A 14,931-nucleotide genomic window follows, 5' to 3' on the forward strand; every position below is an offset into this window, starting at 1 on the left:
ACGAAGGTCCGTTGTGATACTACATACAACAAAAATAACGGTGACGTAGATCTAGCTACTTAGAGAATCGTTGGGTAGCAACGATAAAATTCCGAATGATACCGAGCTCAACCTTGGATAAATCCTCGGGAGATCCAAGTAAGTCGCGACCGAAGTACTTTCGCCTGGCAAAAGCTGGGCAATCAAGCATAAAGTGATTTGGTGATTCCACCTCATTATTCTCTATACAGCTACTACAGGATAGAGTTTCCAGTACATTGAGACGTACCGCATGGATACCCATGCGACAGTGCCCTCTTCAAACCCCAATGACCATTGATAGGTGAGCCTTAGTGAATCCAATTATTTCGGCCAGAAAGATTTTGCTACCCTGCAAGAGGTTTTGTCCGTCCAAGGTTTGCTGAGCTGATTCGAGGCCCAGCTATAGAGGAGCATAGCTAACCTCCAGCGGGTTAGAGGGTCAGAATATACCCGCGGTAGGTATGCCTCTCGTAAGAGGCGACTAAAATACCAGATTCAAGGGGCTGTGTAGCGCAACCCTTCAAGTTGCTAGCGCAATCTACAGCTTCTCCACACCCAATTGTCAACCTCACCTATACGCGGCGAATCCTGTTTCACTAACAGACGAGGCTCTGGTGACCCCAAGCTCCTCATGGAGGGAGGGATGGCCTGAAGGTTGAATGTGGCCATATAAATCGTTCCCGAGATGGTCGGGCTAGCACCTTAATGGTGCTGTGTTACCGGAGCGTACCGGATATGTATCCGGCAAAGGACCATCACATCGATCACTCCCCAAATCCTTCGTGGAGCAACCTTATCGCTACAACAACAGGAGCAAACCACAGGTGGCCAGCGGTAACCCGAAATCCCTACAGCCATCTTGATCCGGTTCAGATGTACCGCTGCGGGCTAAGAGATCCGCTTGACAGTTACCCGGGATATCACTATGGCCCGGGACCCAGATAATCTTAATTACAAAATAGTTCGATGCAATCGCAAGCGAGGTCAGGCACTCCCAGACCACCCCCGATCGCACTGTAGTTGAACTCACGGCCTTGATAGCCGCTTGGCTATCAGAGTAGATATTAAATTCCCTAACCGTAGTAGCGCTGGATAGCATTTCATCCACCGCATCCTTAATCGCAGCAACTTCCGCTTGGAATACAATGCAGTGATCAGCCAACTTAAATTTGCGGCTTACATTTAGCTCTTGACAAAAGACCCCCCATCAACATTTCCGTCCCACTTCGACCCATCCATGAACAAGTTAACCGGTCCCCTTCCCCAGATAATTCCTCTTCCCCACTCCTCTCTCGGGGGAATGACTGGGGTGAAGGTTGTAGAGGGAGCAGTTATAGGTATACAATAGTCCGTCCTGTCCGGGATAAAGTCGAAATTGGTAAGAAGGCTAGAGTGTCCGAAGTCAGAAAGCCCATAGCGCATATCACGAAGCCTGACGAATGACCTGGCCGTGGCTGCCTTTCCCGCAATATCAACTGGATGTATGTTCAGCATGACATTCAGTCCAAGACTATACTTCACAGGATCACCAAAATGTAGATTCCGATCACACGTCACACCCAAGATTTTGGCGTGTAAGACGTCGGTAGCGTAGTGCCATTGACGTGGATGTTCAAAATGGTCGACATTTGGGACGTCCATGTTGTAAATAAGGTCGCCCATGATTTAGTCGGTGATGTCAGGTTTCGCGAGGTGAAAAAACTGGACAGATCAGTCTCTTCTGGATTTTGGCTGTTAACGATTCAGTGCTGAAAAGTGTAGTGACTTTTACCGCTATAGGGGATACATGCATACATATATCAAAGCTCACTGTTAATCAAAGTTTGGAGAAGAGATGAGAACCATGACACCGATTGAAAGTTAGACTACCGCAAAGCAATCAATATAAAATAACAAAATTTGTGACTATCTTTTGATTAATATTATATAGTTTTGACCTAACTTTATTTCATTCAATTTAAATAAGTTGTTTTTATTCACCATCTAATAGATACCGCTTTATCCATTAGCATTTACATATTCAAATAACTTTTTACGTAAAAAGATTCGTTAAAGCAAAGGAAATATACATATAACTAGGAAAAAAAAGGCTACAAATCGCCATAAGATAATACTTAGGAGTGAACGTTCGTATCTTTGTATTATATCAAACAAATTTGTATACATATTTAAATGCTGTACAATTTTTGTTGGCCTTATAACATAAAAATATTCCGTCGGACGTTTTTGTTTTATTTTAAGTAATCTTTAATCTTTTTATTCTCTGAATAATTTTCCAAATGATTTTCAATACCGTCAGTTACATACGTGGGATATATATCCCACCCGACCAGTCATAGAAATCACCTTCCTCTTAACATTTTTTTAATATTGTTATACACTATACGTTTTAAAAACTATATTCAATGAAAATTTCAATAAAACAGTAAAAATAAAGTGTTTCTTAGTATTCAAGGTAAGCTTAGCTTAGTTTAATCTTCATCATCTGTCAGTTCCAGAAACTGTGTACAAACATCACGACTACATTCTCCCTTGTTATTGAATAGGAATTTGTAGTAGTGTCCATCGGCACATATAGCTGTGGGAAAAAAAAACCAATTAAATTTTTAAGCAATTTACAAATAACTAGCAGTCACCAATAACAGAGTTAGGATCAGTGCCGAAAGCGCAAATACAAGCTGGTCCCTGTGGTATGGAGAATTTAACAAAACTCCATTGGCTGGAAAAGTATTTCGGTATAATCGGCAATGGTGTTTCTTTCTGTTTTGTATCATCTAAATTGAAGACATGTATAGTGCCATGATCCGAAGACACAACAAGCATTGTCGATTGATGATTGAAATTAATGCAATGAATATTGGCCTGCGTATGGAGAAGATAACTCATTTATGCAAACATATTTAATCTTGATCAAGTCATTTCTGTTCATACCTGATTACTACCACGACGCAGTTCACAAATTTTTTTACCATTCTCGGTATCGAAAATGCGTATTAAAGTACCCTTCTCGCTTGCTGTTGCTAGACGAGTACCTTGCAAATTTAGTGCAATGCAACTTATGGCTGCTTCATGTGCAATTACTTCAAGAGGTGCACGTTCAGTATTTGCTAAATCAACAATTTGAACATGACCAGTGCGCCTTCCCGGAAAGGCCAGCAGACTCTTGTTGCTATGTGGGCATAGTACACATAATCCTTGTGGATTTGCGCTTGTCTCAAAGACATGCAGCTGTTGTGGTTGTTGTGTGAAAGTAAATACTTTAATTACACCCTCCAGTACTACGACAATTCGATCACGTCGTAACCGTACAGCTTTAACAGGTTGATTGAAGTCTATAGATATTGCTGGTGATTTCTTTAAGTCATCCCACACAATTACTTTGTTTGGCGGATATAATGGTCGTATGCCACCACCGATTAGTGCTAAATAATTACAACGAAATAGCATTTCAACATGGCATAGCCCGCCTTCTGAAAAGTATTGGCGTTCTTTTTCCTTCAATGGATCACAGTTGTATACACGAAAACCTGTGTCTGTTGCGCAAGCAAAACAACCTGTAAATAACAATACAGAAATTAACTTCATTGTAATGAATGCTATGCATACAAATATACAATTTTTGGTACCGTTTTACAAGACGGCGCACCACCCAATTTTTATCGAAAATTATCAAAGGTGGTATCAAAAGACGCGTTGTTGTTGTTGTTGTTGTTGTTGTTGTTGTTGTTGTAGCAGTGCTTAATCCCATCCAATAGGTGCGGCCGATCACAAATTGTCATCAATGTCCTCTAACGGGAGTCCAAGGAAACTTGCTGTTTCAACAGGGGTGGACCATAGTGAGAGGGGTGTTAGAGGAGTTGGTTCCACATTACAATTAAAGAGATGGTGTCATGTGGGGACACATTGCAAGCGGGGCATACATTTTGTATGTCGGGGTTGATTCTGGATAGGTAAGAGTTTAACCTGTTACAGTATCCAGATCGAAGTGACTCGGGTTTCCCTGGGTAGTGTGCGTTCCTCTTCCGCAAGTTTTGAGTACTGGATTCACCAGGCGATTACCGGCATAAAGGTTCTGTTTGTGTTCACTGAGGACCTGCTTGTGTTTTTTGGCTTCATACGGTTAAGTTCTCAGTTGCCGTATTTCCTCATAATGCTTACGGAGATGACTCCTTAAGCCCCTAGGCGGTGTTGGCTCATCAATCAGATACCTGTTGGGATGCCCAGGTTTCTGGGTATTCAACAGGAACTGTTTGGTTAGCATCTCATTTCTCTCCCTGATGGGGAGTATTCGCGCCTCATTATGTAGACGGTGCTATGGGGACATAAGAAGACATCCCTTTGCGATTCTGAGAGCAGTATTTTGGCATGCCTGTAGCTTCTTCCAGTGAGTAGTTTTAAGGCTTGGCGACCATATAGGGGACGCGTAGCATGCAATCGGCTGGCTAATTGCTTTGTAAGTTGTTGTTGTTGTTGTTGTTGTAGCGATTAGGTTACTCCCCGAAGGCTTTGGGGAGTGTTATAGATGTGATGGTCCTTTGTCGGATACAGATCCGATACGCTCCGGTAACACAGCACCATTAAGGTGTTGGCCCGATCATCTCGGGAACGATTTATATGGCCACATTGAACCTTCAGGCCATCCCTCCCTCCCCACCCCCAAGTTCCATGTGGAGCTTGGGGTCGCCAGAGCCTGGTCTGTTAGTGAAACGGGATTCGCCGCTCGAAGGTGAGGTTGACAATTGGGTTGGAGAAGCTATATATTGCGCTACACAACCCTTTGAACCCCTGCTTTGTAAGTAGTAATGAGCAGTTCTTTATCTTTTCCCCAAGTACTGCCAGCAAGAGATTTGGGGATTTTATTTCGGCTCTGGATTTTCGGTATAATTGCGGCTGCATGCTCACCAAAATATAGATCCTGATCATTCAAAAGACGCGTCTTGACCTCCGTTTTAAGAATCCGAAAGCGGAAATGAAAATTTTTATTCATTTCGAAAGTTATTTACAAAAAACCGCAAAATCACCCCTAGAGGATCCGAAATATTGGGCCCGATCCATAGTTTTTTTTTTGCATAGAACACCTTTCTGCGTTGGCGGCCTTCGGCCGCGCTTATAAAAAATTACCCTGGGTGGGTCCGACACCGGTTTGGGGATCAAAACTAAATGCGCGCAGAACACCTTTCTGCATTAGGATGTGTGTTTGTACAACAAATCTGCCAAAAAACAACAACCACATGAAAATTCAACCGATTTTTTGCTTATATCTTTTGACAGAAATAAAAATTTCAATTTTCGCTTCGAATTCTAAAAACGGAGGTCGAGACGCGTCTTTTGATACCACCTTTGATAATTTTCGAAAAAAAAAATTAGGTGGTGCACCGTCTTGTAAAACGTTACCATAACTATAGGTTGTCTAGTTCCAAAGACTAAGCTGGATGAATTGAGATTCATATCTGAGGGTTCTGATATAGATGTTATATGTATTTCCGAAACCTGGTTTTCTTCATGTCACAAAAATGATTTGGTGCAACTAAATGGATATCAACTGTTCAGGGCTGATAGACGTGGTCATGGTGGTGGTGTTGCTATATATGTTAAAAGTAGTTTATCCTGTAAACTTTGCTGCAGTGCTAGTCCAAGTGATCTTGTCGAATATGTGTTCGTAGACGTTTTCTCTGTAAATAATGAAAGGCTTCTTATCGGCTGTGCATACAGACCTAATCGTGGAGTTGACTTCTCTGGCTTTATTGAATTTCTCGAGCCTCTACTTATAAGCTATGATAATATAATCATCGCTGGGGATTTCAACTCCAACCTTCTCGTCGACTCAACTCTAAAGCTAAGTATGGAGTCTCTTGGACTTTTTCCCACCAATTTAACTTCACCTACACACTTTACTGACTCAAATTCTTCTTTGCTGGATTTATTTTTTGTGAATGATCCCCTGAAATTGCTCCACTACGATCAATTGTCGGCATCTTGCTTTTCAAAACACGATCTAATATTTCTTAGTTACAACTTCCAAACGTCACACATACAATGTTCCTTTACATATCGTGATTTTAGAAGCATAGATTACAGTTCCCTTAATGCAGCGGTGGAGTCGGTTGAGTGGAGCTTGATTCGTACACTGACATCGGTCGATGATCAGGCATCATTCCTACAGAACCATATCATTAGGCTTTTCGACAACTATGTGCCAGTGAAACTCAAAGCTGCTACACACAATAATACCCCTTGGTTTAGTGCCAATCTAAAACACTTAATTCACCAGCGTAACCTTGCTTACTCACGATGGAAAAGATACAAAACCCTGGAGGCTCACAACTGCTTCAAAACAGCTAGGATCGCTGCAAACAAAGCCATTAGGTCAGCTAAGCAGAAATTTTATAATAACAAGTTTAGTGCTGCTTTGAGTTCGAAGGAAACCTGGAAGTCGATTAAACATATTGGTATCGGAAAATCCAAATGTGATATTTCTGTCCTCCCTGATGTAGACATTAATGAGATAAATATAAATTTTGTAAATCTGCCAATCTCAACTGACAATATATGTGCTGATAATCATTGTATTCGCGCTAATGTTGATTTTGGTCCTCTTGAGTTTGCTAGTGTCGATGAGTGTGATGTCGTTCAAGCCATTCTTTCAGTAAAGTCTAATGCTATGGGGTTCGATGGTATATGTCCGAAATTTTTAAAAATAATTCTTCCTAAAATCCTTCCTCACTTAACCTACTTGGTTAACTCTGTGCTGACGTCCTGTGTATTTCCCAAATGTTGGAAAGTTGCTAAGGTAATCCCAATCCCCAAGCAAAACAAGGAGTATAGGCCTATAGCTATTCTGCCTTTCCTTTCCAAGGTCGTCGAACGAATTTTGCACTGCCAGATAAATACTTATGTGCAGAATAATAACCTTCTCACAGATTCCCAGTCTGGATTCAGGTCAAATCGTAGCTGTAAAACAGCGCTCCTATCGGTGATAGAGGATATTCGAGAACAAGTTGACAAAAATTTTACTGCTTTCCTGACTCTTCTCGACCATTCAAAAGCGTTTGACTCGGTCGACCACACCGTTCTCTGCAAGAAGCTGGACAACCTATTTAATTTCTCCAACTCTGCAACAGCCCTAATCAGATCGTATTTGGCCGACCGAACTCAGGCAGTAAGTGTTGGTAGCAGAAAGTCTGACTTCGTCAGTGTTTTAAGAGGAGTCCCACAAGGCTCAATCCTTGGTCCCCTGTTATTTGTTTTGTATATAAACGATTTGCCTGGTGTTCTCAAGTATTGTAATATTCACATTTATGCTGACGACGTACAATTGTATATGTGCTGTCCTAGTGATCGTACCAGTTCATGTATTAATAACTTAAATTACGATTTGTGTCAAATTGGTACGTGGGCTTCTATGAACGGCTTATGTCTTAACCCTAAGAAGTCGAAATGTATAGTCATTCATAGAAGGTCACTAGATAAAAGTGGAATGGAAAATTTAATTTTAGACAACACTATTATAGAATACGTTGACACGGCAAAAAATCTAGGTATAGTTTTTAACAAAACCCTGACATGGAAAGATCACATCTTCCGCACAGTGGGAAAAGTGTATGGGATGCTTCGTACACTCTGGCTTACACAATATTTTACTCCGTTACATATTCGTCTACTAATAGCAAAAGCGTACTTAATACCTACGCTCCTTTATGGTTGTGAGGTTTACTCCAATTGTGACTATGTATGTAAGAGGAAACTTAATGTTGTGTATAACAACATTGCTAGATACGTCTATGGGTTGAAAAGACTTGACCACGTCTCTCAACATGCTTACAGGTTGCTAAACATTTCTTTCGATAACCTTATTAAACTTAAAACGCTCACTACGCTACATAAATTAATATATATGAAGGAACCTGACTATCTGTATCGGAGGCTAAATTTTCTCCAGTCGTCTAGATCTGTTCTCCTTACCCACTTCAGACATCGTATGCTAATATCTGATCGCCAGTTCTTCATTAATTCCATACGTCTTTGGAACTCGCTCCCTTCTAGACTTAGGCTTATAAGCAATGCTCTGCTCTTCAATAAAGAATTAACAAGTTTCTATAATAACCTAGACAATTAAAATACTGATTCCTTCTAAGCAAATGTACTCTATCATTCCTTTATTTATCTATTTACTATTTATTAAATATATTATTTGTTGTAACCTTTTCTTAGCCATAGTCATTAGCTTTAAGTTTCAAGATTAGATTGTTCCTATTTTATGCCTTTTACCGACTAGCACTGTAAAATAATTTTTGTCAAATTGTTGTGCTGGGATGAATTGCCTAATAAATACAAATACAAATACAAATAATTTTTGATAAAAATTGGGGTAATTCTATACGACAGCATGACACTGCTAATACGCGTCCAAAAATATCAAGAGAAGTGTCAAAAGACGCGTATTAATCTCGACAACAATAATCCGGAAAATAAAAATTTTATCTCTCTCCGGAGATATTTGCAGTTAAAGTTGGCGATTTTCATGTGGTTGTTGTAATGTTGGGGTACCCACAAAAAAAATTATGAACATACATAAGTGTTTTGCGCGGATATAGTTTTGGTCTCCAAACTGCTGTTGACCCACCCAGGGTAATTTTTTATAAGCGCAGCCGAAGGCCGCCAATGCAGAAAGGTGTACTGCGCAAAAATACTATGGATTTCACCCCCGGTTTCGGAGGGACCCGCGGGTCATTTTTCGGTTTTTCGTTAGTATCTTTTGAACGCGTTAAAATTTTTGGTAAAAGTCTTGAACGTTGAAAGTTGAGTCGACTGCTAATACGCGTCAAAAAATATCGAGAGAAGCGTCAAAAGACGCGTATTAATCCGAAGGCGGAAAAGAAAAATTGTATCTCTGTCCGGAGATATTTGCAGTTGAATTTGGCGATTTTCATGTCGTTGTTGTTGTGTTCATACCCACCAAAAAAATTGTACATCACCGTGGCGGTAGCCACGGTTATACCACACCTTTTTTCGGTTTTTCGGGTAGTAGCGCAGTTTAGGGGCCCACCCTAAAGTTGGGCCAAGATTTTCTATTGAAGTAGAAAGGTGTTCTGCGCAAAAATACTATGGATCCCATCCCGGTTTCGGAGGTACCCACGGGTCTTTTTTCGGTTTTTCATTAATATATTTTGAACGAGTTAAAATATTTATTTTCCGCCTTCGGATTATTAATACTGATATCAAGACACGTCGTTTCACACCTCTCTCGATATTTTTGGTAGCGTATTAGCAGTCGACCCATCAACTAGACCATTACCTATAAAATAACCCTGGGCTACGCCATGCCAAGTCCGGGTGTGTGGCGGTAGCCACGGTGATGTACAATTTTTTTGGTGGGCATGAACACAACAACAACCAAATTCAACTGCAAATATCTCCGGACAGAGATAAAATTTTTCTTTTCCGTCTTCGGATTATTGTTCCCGAGATTAATACGCGTCTTTTGACACATCTCTCGATATTTTTTGACGCGTGTTAGCAGTCGACCCCCCAACTAGACTATTACCGAAAATACTATGGATCCCACCCCCTGTTTCGGAGGGACCCGCAGGTCTTTTTTCGGTTTTCGGGTAGTAGTGCAGTTTAGGGGCCCCACCCTAAAGTTGGGCCAAGATTGTCGAGTGAGGTATCAAAAGACGCGTATTCATGTCTAGATTAAGAATTCGACAGCGGAAGTTAACTTTTTTTAGCCGTTCAAAAGATTTTAACGAAAAACCGAAAAAAGACCCTCGGGTACCTCCGAAACCGGGGGTGGGATCCAGTATTTTTGCGCGGAACACCTTTCTGCGTTGGCGGCGTTCGGCCGCGCTTTTAAAAAATAACCCTGGGCTACGCCATGCCAAGTCCGGGTGTGTGGTATAACCGTGGCTACCGCCACGGTGATGCACAATTTTTTTTGTGGGAAACACAACAACAACCACATGAAATTCGCCAACTTCAACTGTAAATATCTCCGGACAGAGATAAATTTTTTCTTTTCCGCCTTCGGATTATTGTTCTCGAGATTAATACGCGTCTTTTGATACCTCACTCGAAAATCTTGGCCCAACTTTAGGGTGGGGCCCCTAAACTGCACTACTACCTATTTTATAAGAGCGGCCGAAGGCCACGGTTATACCACACACCCGGACTTGGCATGGCGTAGCCCAGGGTTATTTTTTATAAGTGCGGGCGAAGGCCGCCAATGCAGAAAGGTGTTCTGCGCAAAAATACTATGGATCCGACCCCCGGTTTCGGAGGTACCTGCGGGTCTTTTTTCGGTTTTTCGTTAATATCTTTTGAACGCGTTAAAATTTTATTTTCCGCCTTCGGATTATTAATACTGATGTCAAGACGCGTCGTTTGACACCTCTCTCGATATTTTTGGTAGCGTATTAGCAGTCGACCCCTCAACTAGACTATTACCGGTCTTTTTTCGGCTTTTCGTTAATATCTTTTGAACGAGTTAATATTTTCCGCCTTCGGATTATTAATACTGATGTCAAGACGCGTCGTTTGACACCTCTCTCGATATTTTTGGTAGCGTATTAGCAGTCGACCCCTCAACTAGACTATTACCGAATTACCAAAATTAGGTGGTGCACCGTCTTGTAAAATGTTACCCAATTTATAAGCTACCTTGATCTTGGTTGAAGCCAGCATAGAGCAATCCATTTCCGTACGGATTTACATCAACCAAATTCATTGTAATCGTTGTGACACGATTTTCGAGTTAGATTGCCGATACTGCAAAATTCTTTCTCACTACTTTTGTTTACTATCCTAACGTCGCGTTTTATTTATGCTGCGAAACGTATTCACTTGTTTCTACCGATAAATTATATTCTAAACACAGTCCAATAGCTAATAAATGTGTTAATAAAATAAAAATTCCGTGTTTTTCATTTTCTTTTTTATCGGAAATAATTGCCAACCATAGTGATTAGAGCTGGAAAACTATCGACGATATTATCGATAGTTTTTGCCTATCGAAGGTACTATCGATGTTTTATGACTATCGTTTAAAGTATTGTAGTAATACTATTGCCTCTTTCAGTGAGTTTTACGGCTCCGGCTCACGTTCACTTCTCACGGGAATGCTCTGGATCATTGAGGGACTTGAAGTAATTAACAAATTATCTAGCTCACAAATTGAACCAGACTGCTATCTGGATTTATTTGGCTCAAATCGTTGTTGTTGCATTTACATGCAAAATTATTTATCTGGCTCAGGATTTTGCCACCGGATGATAGCTTATGTCTCCACGGTACATGATTTCGATAGTATGATTTCGCAAATTACATTCCTGTCCACACGATTATGCTTCTTCTTTTGCACATTTGTTTTCGGTTTTTTCCCACAGCCGAATTAAAACGTTCAAGCTAAACATAGGTTTTCGAAATTTGACAGCTAGTGCGGGCAGACCATCGATTATTTTGTGTAAATTGTAATCGAACACAGAGTCGCTCAGCAAATTGCACCGACAATTCATACACAAGATTGCGCATTCGCATGTAACCAAAAGATCAGCTGTTTTTTATGGGCAATTTTTACGTCATTTCCTTGCTTCTCTCTCTCTTTCTTTCATTCGCTCAAGCAGTCAAGTGTGATGTTGATGCGCAGAACGAAGCAATTTTGAAATCGTGAATGCGCAATCTTCTATGGGTGATTTGTGAATTGCACCTAATTTCGGTCTAATTTCGATGAAATTAAGAAGAATTCCTAATTTCGTTTGACAGTTTTCACATAACGAAATTACTTAAGGTAACGATTTAGTTTAGCACCCCCGAGTTCGTGGTTTAACTTGGTATCAAATGAAAGAGGGAGTTCTCCCGATCACAAACGTATAATTTAAAAGTTATTTGTTGTTAAAATTTGCAAATTTCTATACAACTTTTATATGTGTATACGTATATATATTTGATGACATTACAAATCTGTGCTGCCACATCTAAAGAACGGAACAAGTGCAGAATCGAAAAATAACTCATAAAAATACCTTTCATCTGCTGTATATATATCTTTAACTTTTCTAGTCTTTATTTACCAAAAATTTGAAAAAGCTGTTTTTTGCATTCGTGAACGAGCTGATATTACCTTATAACTCTGATGTTTATTGTTATGTTAGCCGATCCAACACCGGCTGCGCCATGCACAGTAATTCTGCGTAGAACACCTTTCTGCATAGGCGGCCAAAGGCCGCCTACTCGGAAAGGTGTTTCAACTTTTTAAAATGAGTAGTAAAAATATATATTTTCCATTTTCTATATTAACTGAATGGTGGTAAGTTAATATTTATATTTGTTTTTTTTTTGTTTATGTCACAGCACAGCTTTGTAATGACATCAATAAAATATATATATATTATGAGGCGGGTTTTGTCTAAGGCTGGGGTATCGCTCAGTTAATCCAGAGTCGAGTAAAGGTCCCACAAACCCCTACTGAATAAATACACAATATTTATGTGTTACGAACACACGCACACACGGCTGGAGATATTAGACGGGCAGCAGCTTTCCGTCGCAAGATGGCAAGGGGGCGGAGCGGCGGCTAACGGTCGTTGGAATAGAGGAGGTTAGGTAGGACGGCTGAACGGTCGGATAACGGGCGGATTGGTACGGCGGTACGGAAACAGCGGCTTAACGGTGGTAGGATGGCGGACGGCCAACGGTCGTCGTAGCAGCGGCGGGACGGTTGCAGCGGCTTAATGGCTGTGGGATGGTGCACGGTCAACGGTCTTCGTAGCAGCGGCGTGGCGGATGCAGCCGCTTAACGGCGGTAGGATGGCGGACGGCCAACGGTCGTCGTAGCAGCGGCCAGACGGATGCGGCGGCTTATCGGCGGTAGGATGGCGAACGGTCGGGTAACGGGCGGATTGGTACGGCGGTACGGAAGCAGCGGCTTAACGGCAGTAGGATGGCGGACGGCCAACGGTTAGTGTGGCAGCGGCGGCACCAGCAAGGCGGGATGGGCTCGGCGGTAGTATGGCGGGGGGCCAACGGTCGGCGTAGCACCGGCGGATGGAAGCAGCGGCGGCACCAGAGGGGCGACGATGCGACGCAGCGGCGGTGGGCTACGGAGCGCGTACCAGGACCGAGGAGAGGGGGGAAGTAGGCTGGCGATGGTATTTACCTGGACAGCGGCGGCTCGGTTGACAGTATCGGCGGGATGGGATTGATTGGTAACCTTCGGCAGGATCGATAGTCCGCGGGGCCGGTCACCTGGGGAAGAGACTGTGAGGACTCGGGTTAGTGCTGGTTTCACCGCTGGACACCCCCGCCTCCCTACTTACACACTAGTAGAAGGTGCGTAAGGGGGTGGGGTTGTACCAGCCGAGACGCCGTGGTTCGACCCGTTGCGGAGAGGAAGTGCACTTTAACGACACAGCGGTAGCCCCTTGTGCGCACGCATCGGCTCACGGCCGAAACCAGAGCTATGGAGAGGGGTCATCCGGTCGTTCGGGCAGCGGGTCATCCCTTACCAGACCAGGGCGACGGAGGGAAAAGTAGCCCGAAGACATCACTCTCGTCGTCCTGCTGCAGCAAGGGGTGACTCGCGCCACGGCCGCACCATCTTCTCCCTAGCTAACTAGTGGGAGTGGTGCCACCGCTCCGGCCAGCCTATTAAATCAGAGTTGAGGGGAGGGGTGCTTTGGGTCATTGAGGCGGCGGGCCGCTCAAGCACCAAGGTGGGCGACGTAGGGAAAAGTGGTCCGAAGACACCACTCGCGTCGTCCAGCCCTGGTGGAGGGTGACCCGTGCCATGACGGCGCCCCTGCCACGCAGCCCGAGCTGAGGGGGGAAGGGGGTATTTGTTCATTGAGGCAGCGGGCCGCTCAAGCACCAAGGTGGGCGACGGAAGGAAAAGTAGTCCGAAGACACCACTCGCGTCGTCCAGCCATGGTGGAGAGTGACCCGCGCCATGACAGCGCACCTTCCACTCTGCTAGCTAGCCGAAGTGGTTATTTTGCCACGCAGCCCAAGCTGAGGGGGGAAGGTTGTATTTGGTCATTGAGGCAGCGGGCCGCTCAAGCGCCAAGGTGGGCGACGGAGGGAAAAGTAGTCCGAAGACACCACTCGCGTCGTCCAGCCCTGGTGGAGAGTGACCCGCGCCATGACAGCACCCCTTCCACTCAGCTAGCTAGCCGAAGTGGTTATTTTGTATTTAAAAAGACAACCACTCCCGCTGGCTCACCTGTGAGGACTGAATTGCAAAAATGCAAATTTGATTTTTATATGGGTGGTGCCGCAAACTGGTTGAGAAGTCAACACACCATTATTGTGATTTTCATTCGTTTGCTATCAGTGGTTGTTGACTATGGTATAAAAGAATAAGTACAAGTGGTTGTTGGTTATGCTATAGAAAAATAAGTACAGGGAGGTTCAGGTTTAAGTGAATAAGGAAATACAGGGGGTTACGTTATTATACGCTACGTTACAATATATATATATAAATGTGCATGTTGCTACAAAAGCGCGATTGATTTAATAAAAATATTTATATTAAGTAAAAACAATGCAAAAATGAAATGTGAAATATACAAAAATGCAATTTAAGTTTATCGTTGTCAATTTATATAGATATGTATGTGGATTAAGGTTTTGAAAGATGTGTAAATGGTAATTTAAAGTGCTATAGAAATTTGCTAAATTTGCAAACTTTAACAACGAATAATTACTGCAATTTCACCATGTGATTCACGGTTCGAATCCCGGTGAAACCTTTGATAACATTACAAAATTGCCTGATGATGATTACGTTGGCGGTTTTCGAAATGGTCCATCGCAATATGCCAGTAAATGTTTCTTTCTTTTCAGTTTCTCTTAGAAAATATAATAATTGAAATTCAATTATTAAAAGCCGGTGTCAAGCTCATGAATTCTTAAATATAA

At 42.5% G+C, this 14,931-nt stretch overlaps 1 protein-coding gene across 1 annotated transcript; it reads right to left on the reverse strand.

Annotated features, from left to right (window-relative positions):
* Window positions 1-1,927: 1,927 nt before the first annotated feature.
* On the reverse strand, window positions 1,928-11,390 carry LOC137243139 (WD repeat domain phosphoinositide-interacting protein 3). Its single transcript, XM_067770462.1, has 4 exons — window positions 10,678-11,390; window positions 2,953-3,575; window positions 2,658-2,883; window positions 1,928-2,599 (listed from the first exon to the last, which is right to left on the reverse strand). The coding sequence occupies exons 1-4, from the start codon at window positions 10,742-10,744 to the stop codon at window positions 2,493-2,495; spliced, it is 1,023 nt and encodes a 340-aa protein (XP_067626563.1). The 5' UTR covers window positions 10,745-11,390; the 3' UTR covers window positions 1,928-2,492.
* Window positions 11,391-14,931: the final 3,541 nt, after the last annotated feature.

Source organism: Eurosta solidaginis, chromosome 1 (genome assembly GCF_040869045.1).
Source record: "Eurosta solidaginis isolate ZX-2024a chromosome 1, ASM4086904v1, whole genome shotgun sequence".
NCBI lineage: Eukaryota > Metazoa > Arthropoda > Insecta > Diptera > Tephritidae > Eurosta > Eurosta solidaginis.

Excerpts from the sequence above, each read along its gene's own strand:
- LOC137243139 (XM_067770462.1), bottom strand. The coding sequence starts at position 10,744 with ATGAATTTGGTTGATGTAAATCCGTACGGAAATGGATTGCTCTATGCT. Across the intron at positions 2,884-2,952 it reads TGCGTCGTGGTAGTAATCAG|GCCAATATTCATTGCATTAA; the intron begins GTATGAACAGAA and ends CTCCATACGCAG. Across the intron at positions 2,600-2,657 it reads TGATCCTAACTCTGTTATTG|CTATATGTGCCGATGGACAC; the intron begins GTGACTGCTAGT and ends TTTTTCCCACAG.